The sequence below is a fragment of the Lepisosteus platostomus genome, chromosome 18 (assembly GCF_059453375.1).
Source record: "Lepisosteus platostomus isolate fLepPlt1 chromosome 18, fLepPlt1.hap1, whole genome shotgun sequence".
NCBI lineage: Eukaryota > Metazoa > Chordata > Actinopteri > Semionotiformes > Lepisosteidae > Lepisosteus > Lepisosteus platostomus.
Window position 1 is genome coordinate 4,298,433 of NC_142628.1, and position 27,556 is coordinate 4,325,988.

General features: G+C 40.8%; 1 protein-coding gene and 1 long non-coding RNA gene across 2 annotated transcripts; one reads left to right on the plus strand and one right to left on the minus strand.

Moving 5' to 3' along the window:
* Window positions 1-309: 309 nt before the first annotated feature.
* Window positions 310-26,981, plus strand: LOC148645468 (uncharacterized). Its single transcript, XR_015928186.1, has 3 exons — window positions 310-447; window positions 21,501-21,645; window positions 26,685-26,981. It is a non-coding gene; the product is annotated as an uncharacterized LOC148645468 (long non-coding RNA).
* phlda2 (pleckstrin homology-like domain, family A, member 2) lies at window positions 5,266-6,683 on the minus strand. Its single transcript, XM_088611473.1, has 2 exons — window positions 6,060-6,683; window positions 5,266-5,617 (listed from the first exon to the last, which is right to left on the minus strand). Exon 1 carries the CDS (start codon window positions 6,517-6,519, stop codon window positions 6,091-6,093), a length of 429 nt encoding a protein of 142 aa, XP_088467599.1. The 5' UTR covers window positions 6,520-6,683; the 3' UTR covers window positions 5,266-5,617; window positions 6,060-6,090.
* Window positions 26,982-27,556: the final 575 nt, after the last annotated feature.

Sequence of the window (27,556 nt, forward strand, 5' to 3'; positions counted from 1 at the left end):
CTTCGCAGTTTTTATTCTCACTTATTACTTATTACCCTTGTTGGGATGCATTTACTCCAAGCTCTGAAACCCATACGTGCGTGCACGTTCTTCTGGAAAGTTACGCAAAGTCCGCTGAATATTTAAAGGCAAGGTAAACCCCGGATGGTATTTTAAATACAGTGTTTCGGACGCATTTTGAATCTTGCGTTTTGCAACAAAATATTCACTTCAGAGTAACTCGTAAAACTACTGAACAATCTAAAAGCAGGCATACGAAATACTTCGGACTGTTACAAGCAACAAGTGAAAATGACCTCTTGCAGTCCTCACATGAGACACCTTTCCAAACTAGCTGTCATTTGAACGGGAATTTGCCGACTTTCTAGACAATGACAAGATTGCCATATTCAATTCCAAACCCCGACGCCTGCGTCTGGTCTAGAAGGCCAAAACCTCACCGCAGAGGTAGGTACTGATTGTTTTTGTGTGTGTCCGCCGTGGCACAGTAGCGTTCGGCAGCCTAGGTAATTGTTGCTCAACCTGTGTGTGTGTGAGAGGAACAGTTTGTATATATAAAAGGTGCCGCTAATTCGGCTGTTTGATTATACCGCTCGAAGATTGGAGTGCAAATTGGAGGGGTGCCCCTATGCTGGCAGGACGGTCAGTCAGAGCCCGGGCCACCCACTTTTGCATAGGCCTACCCAAAAATCAATTCCTGGCTGCGGCCCTGCTCTGTAGCATCGCTAAGAGAAAGATATGTCAACACTGACAACGAATCTTCTTTGCAGGTGTTAATTCAACCCCCCGTGTTTTCCACCTAATAAAAGTGAACTGTATACACACACACAAAAAAAACCGTCGTAAAAAAGGGCCGTATTTTATGGCTGTTTCTGTACCAGATTCTGAACACACCATGCTTCACGTCGATCTGTCTTTCAAGGGAACAAAGGGAAAGCTCTTAAAGAAGAGGTTAGACCAGAGAGCCTCAGGGTCGCACTTGACAGGCTGTCTGATCATGATGCAGGAGAAGTGTAAAGCTGGTGTTGCTTTGCGGTAGTCTGCTCCTGCCACATTCACCAAGCACATGGAGGTGAAGGGTAAGTGGTTAAGAACAGGGAACTTTAATACAGGTTATTTTTAACCCTGTCATATTCCAGTAAAACTCTTCACATCGGCAGCTCCTTTGATTAGCTCATAGCCAGATCTTACTTCAAAGCCTGTTCCGCGGTTCAGAACTGACTGGGTACCAGCTCATTTTACAAGCACTCTGTGAACCTTTCTCATTGTCACGGAGACATACCCCTGTGGAAAAGATTACTGCATAGAACACAAATGGGAAAACTAATCTTACCGTCCCAAAACCCAAAACTATGATTTTATTAACTTTTTCTGTCAGCAATAAAAGTTACACCACCCTTTAACAAAATAAGCCATGTACATTTTCAGCTTCACACTTACTTTTTGAACTATCATACAAAACAGCTCAACTAGATTTGTTTTGAGCAAGTATGAAGAAACATTAATATCCATAAAAGCTTATTGTGAAAAATTACCATGTGACAAAAACCTTTTGTATTAGTTCAAAACTATAGTACTTTACACAGTTAACTTGCCATTATTCCTGTCTGTTAGTAGTACTGTACATTTCTTTATTTTAGCTTGTATTTGTACTTCTAACCTCTGGCTATAGCAGAAAATTGCCTTTTCAAAAGGAATATGCATAGAGATATATGTAATACTGTCCTCTATGGTTTCATCCAGGCAGTGGAAAACATTTCATTATGTTATCACCTAATTTATTGATGGCCGAGCTGCACCTGCAATTTGCAGATATATTTTTATGACGTGCTTTCCAAATATAAATAGCAATTCTACGTAGACATTTCTGAATAGGCCTCCTTGCTAAACTCAGAAGAAATAGTGTTGTACTAAGTACTGCATTGGTTCAACCAATGCATGGCTCTTTAGCACTTGTAAAGGAAACCACATTTTCTGTAGAAACACCTAATCCTCAGAATTATTTCCTGATAATTTCTGTTTATTTTGAATCAGCCTGTAGCAGGGTGTCTTCCGTACAGTGAAAGTGATCCGTTTTTCAAATAAAGCAACAGCAAGAAAGAATATTTGATCTTATTTTGCCATTTTGCAGTATTAGCAATGACATAAAAATAGATGTGTGCCTTGTGATTTCGGCATGGTCGCGTGGTGGCTGGCTTGGCTGCCTTGTGACACGGGGGCCCGGGCTGCTATCTGCGTGGAGTTTGGACTTTCTCAGTGTGTTTGCGTGGGTTTCCTCTGGGTGCTCTAGTTTCCTCCTACTGTCCAAAAACCTATTGGTAGAATAATGGGCTTCTTTGTGTGTTGCCTGCGATGGACTGGCGTCCTGTCCAGGATGTATCCTGCTTTGCACCTGGCGCTTGACAGGATAGGTTCTGCCTGACCTATGACCTTGTTCTGGATAAAGTGGTTAGAAAATGGGTAGATGGGTGAAAACAGTCTTCCTCTGCCTTGAAGTTCTACAAACCAAAACAAGAAGGATATTTCATTTTGCTCACATTATTCAGATGAAATAGTGTGTCAGGTACAAGGTCAGAAAACCAAGCAAATCGCAATTCACGATTTTTTTGAGTGTAATGAGTTGTCAGATATTACCAGCGGCCTTTCTTTGAAATTTGCCTTTAAATGTGATAATGGCTGCTCAAGACGCTGCTGTGTACCGTGCATCTTGGTTGTTCTGATTACGATGTGTGGGTGAGAGCCCTCCGCTGACGGGTGAGGACAGGTCCCAGCTCACCTCCGAGCTCTGGCCATGTGACACATTCCTCAATCCACACTTAGGACTTGAGGTGATTCAGGTAGAACATGGTCTTGAGAACATCATCTCTCATCCTGAAGAAAACCCCACTGTGAGCGGAATACAAATATAAATGTGGTCCATACAGAGAGGACAGCTTAGGACAAAAACAAGAAAGGATGGGTTTCTAGTACTTTGTGAAAGAATCTGTAGATGTCACATGGGTGTTTTAACCAAGTGAAATGTGAGATCCAAAGCAAGTTTTCCAACTACATACCTTTTTGATCTTGATATCTATTTTCTAATGGTAAAATAATTACTGGAGAATATGAAGTGTTTTGTATGTATTTATCGTCAGTCTTTATTTTTCTGTTACATATGAGGAGCCATAACTATATGACCTGTATTGACCTGTTGTCAATATTGTCATGGCTGCTGTCGTTTTCACAGCCACATGAAAGGCTGGAATCCAGCAGCTGAAAGTGTTCTTGTGGAAGAAAAACAGGATGAGGAGTGCTGGTATTAGAATATCGAAAAAATGTTTAGAAAAGTGGTTTCATTTTGATGAAACCTTGCTGAAGTTTTCAACTTGTGTTGACTTTTTCACAATTACCTTGTGTAAACTCTGTAAGGTCCCAGTTATACAATGTATACCTAATGCTATTTGCATACCACTCTCCAGCCAGTTTTACAGCCAGTCAACTTTATTTATGTTTAACATAAATCTGACGCAGCCTTCTGTACGTTTATTAGCACCTTATGCACCAGTTATGATAAATGTGTTACTTTCCCAGTTTGCACCACTACAGCTCATTCACAGTGAAATATAACGGAACTGAATCTCAAGGTTCATCTGCAACAGAAAGTCCAGAGTGCTTATTATAGGACGTTTGACATAGTGTGTTGAGGGAAAAGGACAAAAATAATTGGGGAATATCACTTACTTGAATATTTATTAAATGGATTTCAACTCATCAATTTTAAGCACCCCTACTTACATCTTTTGTCCAAGCCCACATGAATGATAGTCACCTGGCTGTTGTCTGCTATATCATTGTTTCAGTCTTTGCCTTTTTGAATACATGTAAGTTTCACATAGAAGTGGTAAAAGAATTGTGAACATTGACTAATTTGGGGTACACTCTTTGTTTGCTTTGTTGTTTTGACCAGTCGTCAGACGTTCACCACGCCGATCTTGCCTAGGTTATCATACAACAGTCCCTGCAAAAAAATGTCCCCAGGAGTCACTTCCCCTCAACTCTTCACACATCCATTCCTGTACCTATAAACCCGCACTGCACAGTGGGACAAGTGTTGCTGCTTTAATTAAAGCAAGGGGGGTGCCAGTGTACTGCAGAATGGTGCCCTGGTAGATGACAGGATATGATAGTTAGTAACTTCCACATTCTCCACATTCTTACAATCTATCACCATGGCAACAATCAGTTATAACCATTATAAAGCTTTGACCTACCTCAATAATAAAACCACCTTCAAAGGCATTGTTGGATCCCTCCTAAAAAAGTAAGCAGAGGAACTGCAATCCTTATCAGATCAAATATTACCTGATGAATGAATCAGGAGTGACTAAGCTGTGATCTCTGAGAAAAGCTATAAAGGTGGAAATCACCTGACTGCCCCAGCACTTTTAGTTAGGTTTAGATTGGCTGTTTGCCTTGTAACTACATATTAATCTGTTAATTCAGAATCTCCTGTAAGCATTGTTTTACTATGTTTAAAACTCTTTATTTTTTACACAGGCAGCTGTGTTCCAGGTCGTTCATACTGACAGATTAGCTTCCATACTTATTTATTTGCAAGATGCATATATATCACATGCAGAAGGTACAATTAGTGTTCCTTTCTAAATTTCTAGAATCCTACCTTTCTGAAACAGATTCTTTTGAAAAGGACAAAACAGCATCTGGTGCATTTCAGATGTCATCTGGCTGTTGTGCACGATAAAGAGTACAGATTTGAATCTCACAGTTTAGCAAACTTATTGTATATATGAAAATCACCACCTCAGAATACCCATCTTGTATAAAAAAGTTATTTCTACATAAATGTAGTAAAATTAGTTGTCAGTGTTCAACCAAAATAACACTAATAGTTCCATAGTCTTTCCTCAGCAACAGGGGTTCCAATTAGTTTTGTAAGAGTGACTAATAACTAATCCAATTAGTTTTGCAAGACTCCGCTGGCACCATAAAAAAGGATTGGGGACAGAGGCCACCGGAGGGGCAGGAAGTTAGTTCCTTTTAAGAACTCGGGTGATGTAAAAAATCCAGATTTGTCCAATTCTGTACAAAGATTCATCACAAGACTGCACTTCTCCCCATCCACTTTTTCAGCTGTTAGCCTAGTGAAAGCTTCTTTTATATACGGCTTTGGGTTTGGTGTTTGTATTTTGAAATGGTTGTTACTGGAGAAAGAGGTGGCCACAAAATCCGTTTATCCCAAGGGGGGTAAAAATAAGGACCTATTCGTTTTCATTTTTTTAAAATCATATTTATTACAATAAATACAAGTTAAAATACAAATAACTTAAAACAATTCGAATATGCAAAAAAGAGGTTTCTTGCAACAAATAAATTAACACACATGTGATACTGCGAAGCGTTTCAGCCACCCAAAGCTTTGTGCTGAAGCTTTGAGAGTCTTTAGATTCAGTCTTTGGTTTTCGGTAAGCAGTCTTCAGTCTTTTCAAAAGCCCGGCACACGCGGCTCCAGTATCGGAAGTCCCCAAGGACGTGTCCGCCCTTCTCATTCCTTCATCTTCAGACCTGTTAATAACGTCTTCGTTTGGTCCAAGCACTCTTCATGGTCCACTTTAAAATTCTAGACAAAAAAATAAAAAAATAAAACAAATTAGGTTACAATTCACGCACTGAACCAGATATCTTTTCTGTAGACGTTAGTGGCAAAAAGTCAGTATGCAACAGTAATTACGCATTATCAATCAACAATCATACAATCAAACAATCAAGTACACATTTCTAGACTTTCTAAATGCAGAACACAGAAGCCGATATTCTGTCAAGACTTTACTTTGTATTATTCTAAACCCATTCTTCCTCTAAGGCAGGGATACTTGACATAAGCCATTCACATCTTTTCACATACTGTAAGTATATTTTTACAACTTTTGATGCACTAAGCAGCGTGTAGATCATTACCCACCGGTTACCGGTCTAGTCATGTACAGTATGAATGGTATTACCGGTTCACTACCGGTCTAGTCATGTACAGTATGAATGGTATTGAGTCTTGAGCTACTCACCACTTGTTTCAGGTCTTTTGTCGCGGACTTCTCAGGGAGACCTCGCCATTCGCCTTTCATGCTGTCCTGGGGAGGCGATCTCTGTCTCCTGTCGCGATTTGAAGTCCTGAATGGCTTTTCTGTTCTGGAAGTCAATCAGAGCCATGGTGATGACCGCGTTCCAACAGGTGTCCTCGTCCGTACACCTGAAGTCGATCTCTTTGTTGTCTGTAGTGACAATGGTGAAATAGACGAATTTGCCCGTCCGCTCCACGCAGTCCACTTTCTTAATGGACTGCAACTTGAGCTCCTTGCCTCTGGATTTCTTTTGGCTGTCGGCGTAAATGTTGAGGCTGTCCGTCGTGAGGACGCACGTCTTCTTTTTCCAAAACTGAAGGAGGTTGTCGCTCCTCTTTTCGAGCTCCCCTTCTTTTAAAACCTGGGAAAGTTCGACTGCCGACATTTTCATTTTTAAAAGCATATAGTCACAGTTCGCTCTCAGGGACGTTCCTTGTTTCACTTTTAGTCCACAGATAACAGTATAGATCCCGAGTTTGCTCGAATGCGCCCCAACAACTCCCCGGAGAAAGTGCGCTTTTCCGCCCGCGTCGCTCTCCGGTCTCCACGCTGTTGAATGAAGGCGAAGCCAAGAAATTTTATAATGCCCCACTCCTCTTCGCCCGCCCTACTTCCGACGTCACCAGGAATGCATCACCAGTTACTTGAGTAATCAGTGTAGGTGGAAAGGGGTAGGGCGAGGTTTGCGGCGAAATACAGACTTGGATAAAAATGCGCCCTTACGTTTGTCGGAGTGCACACCTATGTAGAAGCTACACTTAAGTAAAGCTTAAAATGAATGTGAGAAAAAGCCCCCCCCCCCCCCCCAAAAAAAAAACCCACTGTTCCCATTACATACATTTCGACGATACCATGGCACATTTGTAAGTAAAATGTGAAGGTTTTATCTGTTTTAGGGAAACTGTAAAAGGTTTTAAGGTATTAAATAATAAATGTGTTGATTTAACTTTGGTAGAAACCTTTTCCGTTCCTAGGAGATGAATAATATATTACAATATGATTTACTGCCATTGATCAAGACTAAACTTTTATTAGTTGTAGCCTAAGTCTGGTCACATTGATCTCAATGTTTAATAACATAAAAAACAGAAGAGTAAGTTCTGAACTATAAATCCTTGCCAATAATGATTATTATCCTGTTCTTTACAAAAACCACACCAGGACAGTGCTATGCAATTAAAATCGTGAAACCTTTGCCACGAAAGGACATATTTACGAAGCAGAAATTGGCGGTGCGCAAAGATCACGATAATCACGCCGTGTGAGATCTCAGTGTGAGCTAATGTATAGTAGTAACGTAATGAACAGATTTCGTTCCCACTATAAATTCTAAGAAAGGGTCATCTTGCGAGGAATGCGAAAGTTTGGATTGTACTACCGGTACAATCATGTTTGCAGACTGGTGTTTATTTAGGCTACTCCGAAATAACAAACATTTCTGTTTCGTTTAAAAAACAACAACTTACAATCTTTCTTTCGTATACAGTAACAATAATATATTTGTTAAACCTGCACTACATCCCTTGCAACTAATACTTCATAAGCATGGGCCCTGGGTCTGTTAGCAAGTTTGATAAAGTGTCTCAGCAGTCAGTAGTGTGTCTGAATCTCGCTCAGAGCCAGATCGATCTCTTCCGTCACCTACAGTAATGTGGCTAACATTACTATGTTCTGTTCTGTTCATACGTGTCACCATGCTATCTTTGTACACGTAAAAACATTTAATATTTCCTGAACAATTACAAACTGCTTCTCAAAACTAGATAAGGAAAGCATTTTTAAATAATTCAGGTTCAGTTTATTAGTCTAACATTATGTGTTATGCTTTGAGACACAAACCCACAGAGCTATGATTCAGTAAAACGCATGAATTACTGTGTATGCACACATCTTGCCATGAACAACAGTGTCAATGACTATGCTATTATAATACGGTATATATAGTACATTATATAATACAGTGTATAATGGTTCCAACAGCTCACTCGCTTATCTGCAAAATAATGATGGACAGGATTCGCGTTTCATAGCTCATCTTACAAGAACAACGTGCTCTATCCAAGAAAATCTCTTGAGCCACGAAATTAGACTTTTTTATGTTTGCGGTGAAAAAAAAATATCCGCTACATGTATGGACATGTCTGAAATCGTTCTTTCTAGCTTCTTCACAGCTGTGTGCTGCTTGAATTCATACTGCCACCTCATGGCTGTTTACAGTTGGTCGATAAGATAGTGGGAACTTGGTACAGCCGTGTAATGACCAGTCCAAAGGCTCGCTGTCAGACCACAAAATTTAAGTTTAATGTTCGTAATATTTACAGTATAATAGGATTTAACTATTATACTGTAACTACAATAACAAGTTCCATTTCTAGCAATATATGCATGTGATCTGGTTTGCTCATGCACCTATAGCAGTTTACATTGCTGGCCAACCAAATTACATGCACTGTCCCACCTCGCACACACCCCTGTAGTCAGACAGCAGGGACTTGCGCCTATGTACCGTTAAACAGTTCCTCTTCTGAGACAGTAAATGCTTTTTGAAAATCTTGAAAGCTGTAAGGTAGTTCATATCCATTAGTCCACCTCACAATTTAGCAGAAACATTAATTATATTTATTTCCCGACTGACATTGGCATAGATGTAATTGCAAAAACGACAAGTGAAGCTAGCGATCCTGGTGCAAGTTAAGGTGTTAATTTCGCACTATAACTCTAGTGAAATTAATGATCACCTTTTATAAACATTTCAGAAGCTTAACTGGGCATTCCACATTCATTGAACATTGACTAAATTTTCTATTTACTAAATTCGTTTTGTTTAAAACGGCTCTTAAGACAATACAAGTATCTCCATGTTAATTTAGAGCCGAAAAGCAATTAACAAAGTGTAAAAAGCAATGCTTTATAATAACATCATAATAATATAATATAATGAGGAAATTCAATGGAATCTGGTGTCCTGGGACAAGGGCTGGGAAGTCCTACCCTCAGAACTGTGGTGAGACAGCAGACACTCATTTTTTAACTCACAGCATTTCCTCTACTCTCTGTAGGAGGGGTGGCTGACTGGCGGACAGGTGGACGTACCACACGATGCGTCAGCCATTCCTTTAAATCAGACAAAAAGTGGGGTGAATTTAAATGAGGAAACCACTTGCCACTCATAAATCTGTACTAGTCGTATAGTACTGCAGATCATCATGGGCGAAGAGAAGGAAATAAGCCATTTTCAACAAAAGAATCCCCTCGTCCTGCAATGAAAGTCGCAGTGGATGGAACCATTCTACTGGTATGGGAACTAAATGGGTGGCATTTGTGCATCTTTCTCCATATTAATCTCTTTTGTTTCCAGGTAGATCTGTGGCTGGCCAGAATAACGAAGGGCCTCATTAGCCTGTGATAAAGTGGGTTAGGACACAGCTTGCATAGCTCTAAACGGAAAGGGTAAGGGTAGGTTGCGGTTATTTGTAATGGTTTGGTTTTTGTTTCAGTCCAAAATTTGCTCCACTTTAATTGTAAACAAATAAGCATAGAGACTAAATATCTATAAATGTAAAAAAACAACAAACAAACGAGAGGAAAATGTGGATGATCTCGCCGTCTGAGAGAGCTGAGGAAAAGACCTATCCTCAAGATTGTATTGTACCAGTGCTGTATTTCATAACTCTCGTACCGAGGGATGACGAGATTGGGAAGGTATCTGTGCTTGTGCAGTGTTACTAGTTGGGTGGGTGTGTTAAGGGCTTGAGCCACAGCTGTATCTTCTCAGAGTTTTATGAGAAATCCCCTTCTCCTCTACAGTCTATATGGTCAAGCAGGCAGCTAGAAGCTCAGGGAGTGGAACAGTGACTCACTCACTCACAAAGAGCTCTTTATTACAACTGCCTGAAGTCACCCGTGACCCAGTGTCCCTTGGAAAGCTTTCCTTTTAAAGACTTGATCATTGCACTGCTTTCCTAACCTGCCGTGTGTGCACATCTGGGTGGGGCGAGAGGGCGTTGTGACCAGTTCAAACAGATAAACCAGGAATATTGCTCTTGACAAGCCTTTCTTACAAATCCTTCGGATTTACAGTACATGAACATAGCAGGGATACTGCACTTCTCAGAACTGCTTGAAACATGCTGCTGAGGATGAGGTTGTAATCACATGAAGCTGTATTGTTCAAAGTAACAGGATTGTTCATTTTATACAATATATCAACTACAACATATTGGACTGGATAAAGCAGTATGAATGTTTATGTCAATATTCTGTGTTCGTTATTTAGACTGTATGGAGAAGCCTTAAAAAGGGTGATGAAAATGCTTGGCTGTCTACTTAAAAGTGTAGGATTTGGACACAAAGAGGTAATGGTGAAAATATTCAATGCACAAATAAGACTTGATCAGGCATAGTGTGCTCATCATGCAACAACAGTATAGCTGCTGTATTGGCAGTGCAAAGAGAGAGCAGAAAGTCAGAGTTCTGGTCCGAAAGGCTTTATTCACAAGATTGACAGCCGCCACTCCACACCTTCATGTATCCAGAAGGTTCCTTTCTCAAGAGTTTCTCAGCAGGAAGTGCAAACATCCTACTCAAATGTCTACACATCTCAAAATAAATCCTCACATCAACCCACAATTTCATGCTTTGGGACCTCTTCAGTTAACATTAACTAGCGATACACTCAGTGCAGCTCAGACATATTCTTGTTGCTAGCCGAAAGTCCCAACAGTGTGGGAATCATAAACCCAATAAAAGTCTTAGACTTTTACTGATATGCTAAAGAGGATATTGAGTAAGTTTTAATCACAATCCAGTCCTGTAAATACATGTTCTGAAGATCTCTCTGCCACTTCAGTCAGGTGATCCGGTTAAAAAGACCTAAGATCAAATCTGCAACAAAAGGCATGTTGGCCATTGCAGATGAATTACACCTAAAACAACAATGCTTGAAAAGCTGCAAGGAAGATATGCAGCTTATTCTGGTGCTATTGACCTAAATGGGCAAAAGTCCAATCAAGTTGTTTACACGCATGAAGACCAGAACTCCATAACTCTCTGCATAAAAATGTGTTTTCTGAATACTCCCAAATCTAATTTTGTGTCCCCAAGATCTTGTATCATTCGTGATCTTGAGAATGTCAACCTGGATTGACTGGGGCAATTCATTTCAAGAGTTTGAATTCCTAAATAGACACCTCTAATCTTTTTTGTCTGTTAAAAAAAGGTTAAAAAAAATCATTTACCTAATTCACAGCAACTGCCGCAGACTGAAGGTTTGGGTCTGACTTGCAGTTTTGATGTTCTTTCTGGGAAAGACTCAAGACCTCAGGCTCCTGCAGTCCTGCTTTTAGGGGAAACAGCTCTATTTCTGGATTTCATGGGAATGTGACAAGGAGATGTGGAGGAATGTGTGTGATTTTAAACACTCACTGTTTCAGGAGATGTTTATTCTAACAGTAGCAACTGAACTGGCTCTGAATTAAGTATGTTTTATCATGAAGTTGCTCCAGAGAAGTTCCCTTTAATTTTGGGGGATTTTCTATAAAAACCTTTCTTTATCTAATAGGAGTTTCGACAACTTATTTATGAGAGGCATGTCCTTTGTTGGAAATAAGCTTCCATAGAATTTCACAATGGGATATTTTTTTATTAAAGACCATTTAACTACTGAGGTGCCAGGCAGACTGCAGTATGACTGGCAGAGGTTTGGGGGATTTTTGTTCAGTCCGATGAGAAAGAGACAAAAAAGCTGTGAAAGCCGATACACACGAGAGCCAGGATGCAAGTGAAGAGATGACGGCAACAGAGGACATGTGTGGTGTGAGATTGTATTTTTGCCGAGTTGATGATGTCACTTCCAGTTCACCAGCCTTTCAATGAAGAGGCCAGAAAGAGATGAGTCAGCCCCTGGTAAAGGTCGAGAACAAGGGCAGGCGCAGCTGACCAGAGCCCTGCCTGTATATCCATCAATCCCACCCTCGTCTCCACAGGTGTTTCACAGGATTTAAACTCCCAGATAATAATCTGACCTCATAATTATCTTACTTCCTTATGTGATTATTTGTAATGAATCCCTGACCTGTCAGACAGGTTAACAGAGCTCATAAGTGAGTTCAGTCTTGGTGTACAAGCTATGCTTTTTTCTAAACCTCCAGTTATAGTGTTTATATTTACTGTACTGTATAAAAGCCCTCCTAACCTGGAATTGTCTATTGTTGTTCAGCATGCCACCTAGAATTCCGCACCAGTAAGGAAGGAATGAAAACCTTTAAGAGTGTCTCCATACCAACTTGCCATTTTGCAATGTGCCCGTGAGCTCCAAGGTCAAGACCAGTGTGTGCCCTTCTCAGCTCAAGTGCAAGCTAAACGTTGTCCTGCAGGTCGCAAGGCTGATGTTGTGCGGCATATCAAGAGTGCTTTGCTTCGGCATCTCAATCAGCTCCCACAGCAGTTCTGCACTGCCACTAGAGCTAAGGATACTGTATATTGTGACAAATAACATGGACTAGATTACCAACGTGTGGATGACAGGGCTCGTCCTAAGCTCAGAGATGCACTTGTTTATAATGAGATGGCCAGGAGCTTCTTTTTTTATGTTTTTACGGCATTGCGATCTTTGAGTTTCATAATAGTTTGGTTCTTTCTTTGCATTTAAGATGGCTATTTCCCAGCTCTGTATGCAACCGAGTCAATACAAACATCTCAACATGTTGTTGCTTTCAGTTAAAGGTAGCAGTTAATGCTAAAAAGGAATTATTACTTTGGTTTAGTGATTCTGTCGCTGTTTAGAAACCACACTTGATTCTTCCAAGCTGTCCTTGCAAAAAGGACAGAATATTAACTGAAATATTTTGTTTTTGGCTACAACTAAAAAGGATAAAATTGGTTTTAATTCAATAGATGTTGGTTTACAATTGGAAGAGTCACCAGCTACAATTATTTTGGGTGATAAATGAAATGGAAAGTGTAAAATTAATTCTAGTATTTTAGTTATTTAATTACACAAATCAAAAACCTTAGAACATGTAACAAATATAACAGGTAAATTGTAAAGATATTTTTTCTTTTCCCTTTGGATTAAGACAATATTAGATGTTAGATAATATAAGTTTGGAGATATCCACATTCAAAATTGAAAATTGAACTGGATTTTCAGAAACTTGAAAAACTTGTTTTTTTTTTGTTCTGCAGATGTGGATAGTACCAAATAAACAAAGTTTTTATTACATTAAATATTTTAAAACAATGTTTATTTATGTATAATATTATATAATTATAAATTGTAGGAATGTAATTATATAAAATAGCCAGGAATTAATTTTTTGGGGGGGTTTTCATCTTTATAATTCATTGAAGATTTTCAGTTCAGTTTTCACAGTTGAGAGTCACAATTCCCTGGGTTCATCACCTAGAATTAACACTATTAATTCTGTCCGCCCACGATGTGCTATTGTTGCCACCTATCCAGGCTCACAGGATCATTTACTTAACTCTTCTTGACTGACTTACCTGTAAACTGGTGGAACTAAAGGCCTTTTGACCATCCGTTTTGTGTGTGAGATGAAAATAATATTTTCACTATCTAATATTAAATGCCTCACAACTACAGAGAGGGAGAATGGCGAGGGGATTTTCTCAACACCTAATAGAGACACCTTTTTAACTTGTGTGCTTAGCAATGCACCAGTGCTGTGAGGCAGCCATACTGACCACTCCTGCACTGTGCCACCCACTTTAGGTAGCAATGTCAGCCAAATATTAACTAGTAAAGTTTTCATAACAAATTTGAAGCTGTAGAGAGAAAACAAAACGATGCAGCAAAGACTGTACCCTGCCAGGACTGGCTCCGTGACAAACTGACCCCAAGGAGAAGGAGACACTGTCCTGTTGAAGGAGACTCAAGGAAAATATCTGTTTCAATTCAAGGTGAATTTAGAAAGAGGCAGCAAAAGACACAGAAAAGAATATCAACAATATTTTTATAACTTAATTTAAGGAATCTGACTGAACATTATTTGTCAAGAAAGAAAAAAGTGGGGAGTCTACTCGTTAATCTATTATCCTAAAACGCTAAACACCCAACACAATAGAAAAAAGGTTGTGGTGTCCATTACTTCTGAGGCTTTTAAAGTTTGCCAGATGCACTGGTCTGCTTCATTATCCCGAGTCCCAGCTCATGAAAGCAAAAGGTTACTTTATAAAAGAGGGTGTGTAGTTCACGGAAGCCAGTGCTGACAAGCAGCCAGATTGTGTTCCAGTTCCGTGGGAGAAATTCTAAACACCCACTTGAGCCTTCAGCACTTTGAGCTGCAGAAGCAGCTTGGCGTTGGTGCGGCTCACCCATGAAGAGCAGCAGGAAAGAGGCGCTCCCTGAGCAGGCCGTGTCTGGGGGAGGCTGGGTCTGTGGGTGGGGGAACGATACTGTGTCTTTTTAAATGCTACCCCTCCTACAGGTCGCTACAAGAAAGCGGAAGAGAAACTGTTTCACTGGCCTTTATCACTGAGCCTCCTGAAGAGCTAAAAAGCCCTCGAGATTATTTTCAAAACTGAGATTTTCACTTTGTTTGCTTCTGTGCCCAGAATTTGTACAGGACAGGTTTCTGCAAAGGGAAACGAAGACCCCGATGGAAGAGGCTTTTATTTTAGCTTTTGCTTTTATCTGTTACTATTAACTCTGTAGTCAATATGCAGAATCAGGTGCTTTCTTTGCAGAAATTAAGAATAGTTTTCATTATTTTTTTTTATACATTTCCTTTGTTTATGAATCTTTTAGATACACATTAAATTATTCTTGAAACAGCATGCAAAGGCTCTTTATGAATGACATACTGTAAGATCTACGGAAGTCTATGGATTGTAAAATCTTGAACTAGTAAACCTGTACCACACCTGGTACCCTTGGAAATGCAATTCCATCGGTGCAAAAGTTTTCCAAAACCTCTTTTAAGTGCTATAGACCTTTGGGTTTTGTTCCTTCCAAACTATACAGATTACCTTATGTAGAGTAGTTATGTACTATAGTTACTTAATTACTTTATTACAATTATTTTCTTCCCCTTGTAGGCACTGATAATCAGAACGTTTAGTCAGTAGGGTTAAGCCTGTGGAAGGCTGTTTTGAACAGCCCTGTTGAGAACTGGAAGTTTTTAACTGAAGCTGTGGAGGGATAGCAACAGACTGGTCAATCGCAGCCTGCTGTTACAATCAGTACTGACTTTCTGTCTATATATCACTCCTGCACACGCCTCATCTCACATCATTGGTCACATTTGTCTGACCAACACCCCATGTCCACCTTTGCAGCCGTCTGGGTTCAGTCCTCTCTCTGAACCGGGGTCCCAGACTCCTCGACGACCTGTGGCCAGGGGGCTACCTCTTCACCGGGCAGGCTAAGCCAAAACTTAGTGGACAGTACTTAAATACTCAATAAACATTCACAAAGCATTAGATTCCTGGAGCTTGTTGTTCCTTGTGAACTGTTTTTGTGCTAAAGAACAAGCCTCTCACCTGTCTTATCATATCATATAAGAAAGGAACATGATCAAAGTTACAAACAAGAGGCCCTCAGCTCAGCACGGGGCTTGTCAGTGCTTATCAAATGCTGCTTCGATTTTCCCGAAGGTCTGTCCAACAGGGAATCCAGAGAACTGGGGAGGGCTGTGTTGTTGCCATGTGGGGGCACAAGCAGAGGCCCTGGGTAAAGACCCGCAGAGCTGCCAGCAGCTTCTTGGGGGGAGAAACCCTTCCCTTTGTTTGGATGAATTGACTGTTGGTTACCTGGACTCTTGCTGGGCACGTTATCGCAAGGTACAGAAATAGCTTCTGGATTTCTTTTGAATGAGTCATGGGTGAAAATGACTGTTTGTCTTTCAAGGTGTGGCTTCCATTAGGAACTTTGCTTGGGATTGAGGTTTTTTTTTGGAAAAACCGTTTCAGGAAGACATATCCTGTCTGCTGCCAAGTCTTAATATTTCTTTATGCAGTGCTACATAATTATGTATTCTGCACTACACCTCTGTTTCTGTTTAATTACTGGGCTTGCCTTCTAAGAGAGTACTGTAATTCCCCAGGGTGTAAATCTCTGGATTATCATTGGGTAGCTCAGTTATAACAAAAGTCTGCTTTAATGAAAGCCTTTTTTTGTTACTACACTGTAGCTTCCGGAGAAGCCCATGGTAGAATCAAGCTGATGAAGTCTTACAGTCCTGCTGTGTTTAAACCCTTTTAAATGCTCTATGGGTCACTTTTAGATGTGTTCTGGTTTTGTGTTTTCCGTAATACATAAGAACAGTTTCTCAAATAACAGGTGAAAATGATCTCACCAAATTTCCCAATACAAGACTGATGAAGACTCAGGATTCAAGAAGTTTGGAGCTGTAACACAAAAAGCACTGCAAAGAAGATCCTGACCTGCATGTTCCTAGACAGAAATTTCACTTTGCCCAAGGACGGACTAAATCATTCCCTTTTGACGGAACCAAGAATCAAAGGTAATGAATGCAGGATATGCTGAATACTTAGTTTGACTAAATCGGACCTGTTGCCTCGAGCAAATCAGTGTCTTGGTATTTGAAGAGTAGCATCTGCCCTGCCCATGCCCATCTCCTCGCAGGCATTGCACTTGGCCCCCATGCCCCCCCATGGTGAGCTGCCATGTGGTCACACGGGGCATGTGGGTGGCCCGGCCACCAGGAGCTCGCCGGTGAACACTGCTTCTAGGGTGGCTCCCGGTCTTCCTGATTCAGGCAGGGATCTCTCGGGTCTCAACGGGGCCAGCGTCGGGGTGTGCTTTGGATCGCCCTTTGTCTGGCTCCTCACCTTCGACCGACATGCCAGGGATTGAGTGCTAACAAGGAGACTTGAGTCCACGTATGGAAACAAGCCCCTGTAATTGTGGTTTACCATTAACCCAGGAGTGGAAGCAAATGTCATCATTTACCTGATGAAATATCCATGACACAGCTGCCTTTTTACAGGACAAACATTTCCTCTCCCTTAAAACAAAGTTGTGAAAGTCTCCCCGGTAACCACACTTGGGAAACCAAAAAACCTGGAAAACTCCCTTTAATCTACAGTAGTTTCCAAAAACCCTCCTGTCAACAGCTGAGCCAGTTGCTAAAGCATCATGTTCTCCATTATTTACAAAATCCCAGCCTACAGGTCAGTGTCCAGGGGCTTAGCCACCCCCACCCAAGTGGGTCTGGCGATTCCAGTATTTCCATGTCTCTGCAAGTACGAACTCTGACTGTCTCCTTTTGTCAGGTCCTGTCCAGCTTGGATTAAAGCAGGTTGTTCATAGTTAATTCTCCTAAACCTGTTGCTGAACTAAGGCTCCGTTGAGTCATCTCATCTCATCACCTGGCCAGCTTCTCCTAACAATTTACTGTAATCCCACTGGATCAGACACATGCAAATGCAACCTGTAATGACATTCCAAATACAAGTACGCCCAACAGGATTGAGCAATGCTGAGTCTAATTGGTGTTATTAAGAATTAATGACTGCTGTTTGCATTTTATTTCCTGCTTTAAATCACCTGCAGAGGTTCAATATATATATATATTTTAAACTGTGCAAGTGGAATTACTGGTAAACACATTTGTGAGACCGGCTGTCTGGAGGCATGGTGGTGAGCGCTGCTGTTTGATGGTGCCTTCTGTGTGGAGCTTGCAAGGTGTCTGGATGTTTGCATGGCCTTTCTCCGGGTCCCTCCCCCTGTCTGAAGCCATGCACTAGAGGATAGTGCACACTTCTGAATTCCCCCGTGTGTGTGCGAGAGCGTGCCCTGCACGAGACTGGTGACCGGCTCACTGTAACCTTCTAAAAATAAAGCAGGATCTGAAAATGGATGAATATTTGTTACATGGATAAAAAAATAATTTAATATGGATTTTATCATTGAAAGGATTGCACTTTTTAAAAACATTGTCCAAATATTGCCTTGTCCAAAACTATTAAAAGGATTACATTCCTTAATTGTCATTACAAAACTTTTGCTCACCCATCGGTAGTGGTAATTTAATTTCATGCAATAATGCGCTGTAATTATTTGCCACTTTCATGTAATTGTAAAGTCGTTACACACAATTCTCTGTTCAGTTAGAACCATCCCATGGTTACTCATCCTCCTTGAGTTTCATTTTCACACACTTGCAGCATTTCAAATAACAGCCCTTCCCCTGTGTCAGAGCCTGTGTTCATCTCAGCACTGACCTTTCTAGGCATCACCAGGGTCTTCTCCCTCATACTGAAACAGCCTGCTGGTGTCTTATTCCCATGGCCATAGACATAACCAGCTGAAAAGTTCCAAATCTCTTTCACTGTCTGTCCCCATGCCAAGAGGTTGGGTAATAGGTGTGGACTGAATCCAAGTGAAAGCACTTCTGCGGCTTCAGTTTCCCAGGTTTTTAAGAGCAACACCCTGCTCACTGTGCCACACCAAAATGGTATGCAAACTCTGCCTCCTTTTGACACAAGACAGAAAAGTTTTGCTTCCCTTCACTTCAGCTTCTCCCGGGTATTGAGAGAAATGTTTCTTGAATATTTACACTGTAGGTGTTAAATGTCAATGCTAAGAAGAAATTCAGGTAATTTATTGCCTTCTCCATTTCCCTGCTTTTGTTACCAGAACTATGGTGGAAGTGGAATAGTCTTGAGTAACAAATAAGTCTTACTGTTAAACAAAGTATTTTGCTCCACCTTTTCTATGTCCAGACAAATCCTGCTCATTTTGTACAGTTCTGTCTGAATGTTTAAGCATTGCTGGGGCAGATGCCCAGGGCTGAACTGACAGGTGGAAAGTCATCCTCTGTCTGTCTCCTGCCATGGAAACTGGGATAAACTGCAGCCTGATGGGCCACTTGTCTCAGCTTACAGATTTAGAATGACTTTATTTAATGTATAACTGAAAAATAATAATTTAATTTCCCTCCTCCATAACTGTTGACGGAAAAGAAGAAGTCTTTTTAGTATGTTTATTGACCAGTGCAGATATCTAAAACGATATGATGTTTCAATTTTGTACAATGTTTTGGAGAAGATGTTATTCCAAGCATCCGTTTTCTAACTGCTTTAACCAACACAGGTTTGCTGGGTAGCCAGAGTCAAACCCAGCAGCAACAAGCACAAGGCAGGATACACCCTGGACAGGACACCAGTCCACTTCAGATCACACACAGACACGGACACAGGCAAGCACACACTCATGCCAGCACCAGTTTCCCAAAAAGCCAGTTGACCTACAGTACCACCATGTCTTTGGACGGTGGGAGGAAACAGGAGGCTTTTACTAAAACTTTAGCTTAATTGCTGTGCACCTTCAAAAAGAGAGGGTGTCATTATTTCCTGGGAAACCACAATATAAACAGCCTTTTGTGAAGTCAGAACGCACCCTTGTTGACCACACACAGGAATAGGCTCTGATAGGAATGCACCATTTGTCCACCTGTACAACACATGCTTTCAGCAAGAGATGAAACAGGCCGAAATATTTCACACACCACAACAGCCATCTGAACATATTCAGCCTATCTGTATCTGCAGTATGTCACCACACAGACTTGAAATCAAGGCATTTTTCTGGACAGTCTGTAATGTTGAACAGACTTTTATGAAAGCCAGGTTATTTGTATAGGCAGGGACAGTGCTTTCACTAGGCATTGCGTACAAGTATTCCTTCATGAGTCCTTGCATGATTTGCAGAAACTATTCTAACTATTGTGCAAATACGCCTCAGCTATGTAGAGGTGGCAACCACATCCGTGGGAAACAGAAAAAAGAAAAGAAGCCTCACTACCAAGGAAATGAAGACAATGGGAAGCGTAATTAAACAGAACGCCTGAGAATGCCCCACCTCTCTACTTAAACTCACAACACCTGTTATCAGGGTAACATCATTCTGCTTTTCCTGCTGGCTCTCAAGTCGTGCTTGCTATATAAACTGAGACAGGTTCTGCCACCTCAGCCAAAGCCCCTTTGAGAGCATTGAAATATGAATTTGTAGGAGGTGGTTTACATGAAATAGTGGCATGATGGCACAGTGGTGAGCATTGCTGCCTCGCAGCGCTGGGGTCCTGGGTTCATTTCTGGACCTGGGGCGCTGTCTGTGTGGAGTTTGTATGTTCCACCTGTGTTGATGGGGTTTCCTCTGGTTGCTCCGGTTTCCTCCTACAGTCCAAAGACATACTAGCAGGTTAACCGGCCCTGGTGTTAGTGGAGTGTGTGCTTGTCTGTGTTTGTCTGTCTGCCCTGTGATGGACTGGCGTCTCATCCGGTGTGAACCCCACTTTGCTTGTGCTACTCGCTGGGACAGGCTCTGGCTCCTCTGCGACCCTGGATTGGAAGAAGCAGATAGAAAATAGATGGATGGGTTTGCTTGAAGGGCTGTGCTAAGTGTTGATAAAGTGTCCAGACTTTGACACCTACTTAACAATAACAATTACAATCCAACTATATTTGACAATATGTGACAAAAACGGGCAGAAGTTCCCCTTAAGGTGGTCAGAGACAGTTTAAAGCAAGAACACCTTTCAGTGTCATTTTTCAGTCCTGCTTTTTCATTTTCAGACTGAAAGACGATCTGAGAGGTGCCAGCCTTAAAACAGATACACAGATTGTCAATGAACCCTAAAACCTACAGACAAAATAATTTCCAATACATTATTGACTGTGCAAAGTTCAGGATATTTGTTTGAACATAGATTGCATTCCTGATACAATTTATATAGATGTGTGTATAGATGTGTACACATGTGCAAGTATAAAACTTTAAAATATTCTTGCTGATAAATGTTAATGATTTGTTTCTGTTGATAAAACAGCATGTGCACAAACGGTAGCCTCCTTATAAAACTGATGAAAATAAGAGCAGATCTGTCTCACATCTACAGCAGCTTCTTAGAGTGAGGCATCTGAGATACTGCAAAGTTCAAACAGGCCATCCCTTGTTATCCCCAAGTACTGACTGGTTCCTTACTATGACAAATCAGATGCAGTTTTAACATATTAGACATACACTTAAATATTTTAAGCTCTTAATTAGGAAAAGCAGAATCCTCTTTACATTACATTTTACAATTTCTGTAACTGTCGTGTGAATCAGCAGTAGTTATTACTTTATTTAGGGAACAATGGAACTGACAATTAAAGAGAGTAAAACTACTGTACATATAGTTAAGAGGGATAAACAACATGAATTAATTAACACAACAGTTTGACTATAATGGCAAAACAAGTTAAATAATTGAAAATAAAAGTTTGCAAAAAATTAAGGGGAAAAAAAGAAATTAGAATGATAAATCATTTAAAGGTTAGGGTATAAACAGGTGGATCTTAAGAAAGTGCAGCAAGATATTCTGCCCAGATGACTCATAGTGTCCTGTCTCACTACAGGGGTGGCAAAGGACCAGAATCAACGGAGCAAGAAGCCAAGAAGAAACAGCCTAGCGACCAGCAGAAGACAAGCGGATGAGACAGGGTGTGAGGAAGGGAGAGGGACTGGAGGCTGGAACAGTCGGAGCTATCAAGTAGCCTTTAGGTAAGAATAAGGATTTCCTAAAAGCAAGGCATGGAGAATATTAAGCAAGTAGCAGCATTTTGAATGATTTGGAAATGAGCAGGTGATGCAGGAAAATCAACTAGAAGAAAGTCGCATTGGTAGAGCCTAGAGAGAACAAAGGCTTGGACCAGGAGCCGGGTAGATGCACATGTTGTCAAGAAAGGGCAGAGCACTATACAGGAAACAGTATGGTAGGAGACTGAAATAAATCAAAGGCAGTGTTGGTTTTTGACCGTAGCAGTGAGAGAAAGGGTGACGGGATCAAGAGAAGCAGAGACAGGGACTGGGGGAAGGAGTCAGTTATAGCACTTAGTGGTTAAGAGCAGGCCCATGAACTCATTATAATTCCTCGCCCTGTTGCCGTGGCAGTTTGGCTCTGTGTTTATTGACACAGAAACAAGGGAGATAATTTGCTGACAAAATAAGATCATACCCAGCAATCTATGTGAGAGAAGTTCATTCAAGAATAAGTGTTGAAAGCTGTTTGCTCGGGGGCCTGATTTGCATGGCTAAAGGGTTTCAGACACGTACAGCTGTTAAGCTCATACTAACAGGTGTTTAACTCTGACCTTGACCAGCAGACAAAGGGAGAGAGATGGTACACAAACACAGCTGTATGCCAGTCCTGCAGGTGGTTTGATTCCAGTGTTAGAAGCCACAGGTAATGTCAGGCTTTGCTGAGGGTCTGCTTTTTTAAGTCTGGTGCTCCTGCTGACAACACAGTTAAGCTGTGCATAAAAAACTACTCTCAAAACAGTTGTAAGTACTCATGGTGTGTGTGTCTGTGCCACACGCACTAAAATGCAGATATTTTATCACAGAAACAAGCATACAGTATATACTGTGAATGTGGTGCTTCAGCTAGCATTCATTTCTTATTATCAAAACGAAACTGCGGTAGAAATTGAATAACCTGTACTGCAAATCATCTGGACTGCTCGTTTGAAATAGCTTGTTTACATTCATCCATATAACTTCTGATAAAGAAAGTAAATTTTAACTAGAGAGATAAAGCTTAGCACTGTGCACTCATGGTATGTCTACAAAACCACATCCTACCCTGATATTAAACAAAGGGCAAATGGGAACATACAAAGAGTTATGACTTTAATAAATCAAGGGGGATAATCAAAGGAAGGAAGTACCATTCTTTACTGATTTCATTAATGCAATAAAACTGAAATTGAATGGGATTCAAAGATACTGTCACGAACATAATTACCTCCTGCACTTCATTAGCGATTCTAAAAGTGTTAGCGACATAACCTTGCCATTCATGAGCCGGAAATAAGATAGTAAATGTTAAACACTGCGCTAAATCATAAAGGAAAGGAAGCTGCATAGAATTCCCCTAATGATCAATAAGAAAGTCTTGGGCATGATTAAAACAACTCTCTGAACTTTCACAGCTTTCTCAGGGAATAGTTTTGCATTAAAACAACACATTTGAAAAATAATTCAAAAAGAGTAGCCTGGACTATCTTTAAACAATAAGGAACAACATCCAAGGTAGAGAGTTTAGGCGTCAGGGTGTTTGTGAACATTTCCAATGCCCTTGAACAGATCCTCCTTCCTTCCTGTCCTTAGTGTCAGCGTAAATATCTAACGCAGATTCCTTGTGTATGTGGCGTGGGAGCGAGGGCTTTCTGCTCTGACTCTCCTTCACGGGTAATATTGTCTCAAAACCCGATTCAGTCAGTTCGCGAATCATTCTTATTAAATGTATTTTAACACTTCTGTGTTATTAACTGCATTCCACCTCATTAGAAAAACAAGGAAGGGCTTGTTGATTTAACTGCAGTTTTCTTAATAAATAAGCAGGGTGAAATTCGGTTCTGTGATGCTTTGGCCCACACTGCTCAGCTTACTTATTCCTGTCAGTCCTAAAATATTAAATACGTAAAAGAAAAGGAAACTCCAGATGTTTTAAATAATTGAAACATAACTTCCAAAAATGTAGTTTTGTGAAATTTAGATGCATTTTTTTTAAAAGTGTGTGTTCACCTGTTTGATAGGCGTTTTTGACATGTATTGCTTCCAATGAGCATCATTTGCCTTGTGTCGAAAGCACAAATACACCCGAGGAAGTGCCGATGGCTCTGGTCTGGAGTGGAGGAGTTCTCTCTGAGAAGAGGTGTCAGGGGAGGAAGAGAAACCGCAGATAAGGCTCCAGGACTCAACAGATTAGACCTTCACATGCCCTGGTGGGAGTGGGACCATGCAGGTCATGTTCAGGATAGACCGAAATAGAAAGGAAAACAATAAGACGCTTGAGCTACAAGTCTGAATTAAAGACAAAATGTTAGTTTAGTGATCATTCCATGGCTACGTAGACAGAGGTATCACCTGACTCTTTCTAGAAAGATTACCCAATTCAAAATAAGACTGGGAGCAGAATAAGAAATACTAGTGTGTTTCTTTCTGGCAAAGTCTGAGATGACCCCAAAACCCCAATTTATTTTACCTTAAGTTTACTAGTTTATACTTTTTCACTTGTAAAATAAGCACGTATATCCCTTTATAATCTTTTTTTTTTATTCCACAATGATATCGAGGATTGAGAATGATGGTTTCACAGCAAATACTAGAAAGGCTCGATTGGACACTCTGAATAGGAATCCTATCCTCTGCCTTGTGATGCCAGAGTGGCTGGAGTTGAATCATAATTTTAAAGCATGTAAAAGCACTTGTTCCGAATGCGGGTCGAGTCCTGTAGCCCACAGCCCAACCTGGAGGAAGATACAATGATCAAATGGCCAACAGGGTGATGTGGGCAGTATTTGGCCGTGACCTTCTCTCCCTCTGGTGGAAAAGTAGCCTGACTTGTCAAGTGCCTGCAGACTTGTGGAGACATCAGTGAGACATGTGCCTCCCATGTCCCTGCCTGGTGCAGTGCGCATTCGACAGGTGGACACAGCGGAGATGTTCTGCAGTACCTGGGTGGTGAGCCAGGACAATAATTAGTGGTTCCAAAGTATGAAGCATAAGAAATGGTCCGTTATATAAAAAAAAAAGAGTTAATTGCAATCTTTAAAGTAAAAAAACGGCATGGCATTTTATATGTGATTGAAATTATGGTTGAGCAAATATTGGTACAGACCTTGATAAAATTGTAAATGTTTAAGTCATTGTTAGTGGTAGTGGAGGGAAACCACACAGACTTTAACCCCACCCTGTGGCTTTTGGGCTAATTGAAGCTAGAATGATTTATGCCTTCTTTATTACTGTTCCAGGGCTACAGTAGGTGTATCATGCCACAAACCCATAGCAAACACTAAACTACATCCATTCATGAATCACTGTTAACAACACAGCTATTCTGGCAGCCTTTCATTTCAAAATTGGAAAATTGGAGGTGTTATCATTTAACTCATCCTGACTCAGGGTTTGGCAGAACGAGCCTGTGTTGTAGCCTTTTCATTGCCATGGCGATCACACAGCCCTGGAACCCAAACAGAAGATCAGTAACGTGTTCAAGCATAAAAAGCAGATGTAAAAAAGGGCCTTTCCCTCCGTGAAGAGCTGCCCACTCAAGCTCTAATAATTGCTTGCTGTGGTAATAACAACCCAGGGATTAAATGTTAATGGACTGAATTCAAAGGAACGGAAATCACTGATGAGCTGCCAAGGCAAGAGGCCCTCACAAGAGTGAGATCCTAGGAAAGGCTGCTGTCTAGGCAGACAGTCGGAAACAGGCTCCTCCTGAGAGGGCACAGAGGCCTGGTTAGCAGATGGTGAAACATCCGGTAAGGTAACCCAGTGAAGCTCTATAAACTGTGCAGCTTTCCTCAAAATCCCATGTTCCTGTGTCTGAAATCTTCTAGTACATCAGTGGAGCATTAGGGTGTTCTTATTCACTCCTGTATGCCAGGTCTCGTTTGAAACCACACCTGGTCTGTAAGAAAGAACTTTCTTTTTTTAGCATAACCGATCACTGCTTGATTGTTTACAAAATTCTAGAAAAACCCACCAGGGGGGTTTAGAAATCAATGTTCCCGCAAAACAGGGACAGAAGATCACATATGGGATCAATCCAATCAGAGCTCCAGACATTTCTCCAGGAATCCGAAGAGAATTGGGAAAAGGTTTTAATCTAAAAAGATGCAGATGAATGCAGTCATGCTTCAACTGAAGCAAGGACAATTTATCATTGTTTCATTACAGATAATGTATTTCTGAAATCACAAACTCACCATTATGTCATGTTTATTTACAGACAGCTGAAGCTGAAATCTCTGAATCAATTCTTCCTTTCCTGGAGAATCAGCAAACTTTTTTTCAGAAATTGGTTTGAAATAAAATATGAAGCTGGAATACAAAAGCATGTTGATTGGCCTCAATATATCATGTTGAACAAAAAGAAAAGGGTGTTGCAGATGGATGGCCTTGGCTGAACTCTGAAAACAAATCCAAACTGACACACAAATATTGGAACAGGTGTCTGCATCTAATTTCCCTTTGTGATCTGGGAATGACCTTCTTTCGAGAGAGAGGGTGGTCTCTCCTGCTGCACGTGGTGGTCACAGACTTTGTCTTGTGATTATTAAGTACTTTCTTTCCTAGTCAAAGCAGCTTATGGAATACAGTCTACAAAAAGTATTAGCAATGCCTAATGCCTGTATTTCTCAGTTGCAGAACCCAGTTTTAAGAGATTGCAATATCTTCAATTTAACTGAAATTCAAATTCAGCTCCCAGTGTGCTGAGCTGTTAAAACCTTCCTCTGTCCGCTCCCTGTTTTCTACTACATGTATAAACAGCTTAAAGGTCTCTTTAACATGCAACAGCTTTCACGTCAAATATTTTCCACAGGTTTTTAATAGGAAGAGATCAGAAAGATCTGGACCTAATTCATCCTGGAGTAAAGGTGCACTATTTTGCTTTATTCTGTTCATACAGAGCAGAAAACATTTTTCTGGTTGGTGATTTGTGCTTTATACAGTAGAAATCATATTTCATCAAACACTCTGTGACATTTATTTTAACATTGTTTCGCATTTTTCTTTTTATACTGACCCAGATTGTCCTGGCTCACTGGAGCCACTTGGGAGCTGCCCAGGGAGAGCTCTGCACTGCCTTACAGGAGAGCCAGCACCGATTGGAGCAGTGTGGCATGTCCCTCAGTGACATCACTGAGAGCCTACAGGGACACAGGATGTCACAGGAGTTACTGTTTAATGAGAGTGGATAGAGAGCCCTGGCTAACTAATTCCAACTCTGCTCCCAGCAGAAATCCTGGTTGACAGGAGTTGCATCTGGATCAGACAGCCCAACCTGTTCTTAGAGTGAGGATATTAACAAGTTCGGTCATCTGGAAGCCTAAATTTTTAAGTCACTGCCTGAAAACATACCAAAACTCTATGCTGCGACCTCCTTAATTTTAATTGGGCTGCTGTGTGTGTCTATTCAGTGTTTTCTAAATGTTTCCAGTAATGAAAAACGGACCCAACTCCCCCAAAGGAAACGTAAAGAATGTATTGGTGAAGGTACCTCAGTGTCACAAACACATTTGGCACAAAGACACGATACAATTAGAAAATGGTCTGCTTTGTGTCCAGTTGGGCCCTACCCATACTGCTCTACTGTCGATTCACAGGGGAATTTTGTAGCTTATGTCAGGTTTGATGACTGTCTGGTTAAAGCACCAATACCACTGCTGTTCTGGAGCCACTTAGGGTGCTGGACTGCAATATTTCAAAATTCTGCTTGTTCAATAACAGACTTATTAATGCCAGTGTAAAGTACATGACGGAGTGTAGTGGGTAATCAATCACATTTACCAAATAATTGTCTCATTTTTAGATGATCTTCCTCATCATCATAGTTTGTCCCTTTCTACAAACCCTTAAAGGTAAAAGGTTACATATTGCAATGTAAAGGCAGACCTACCAA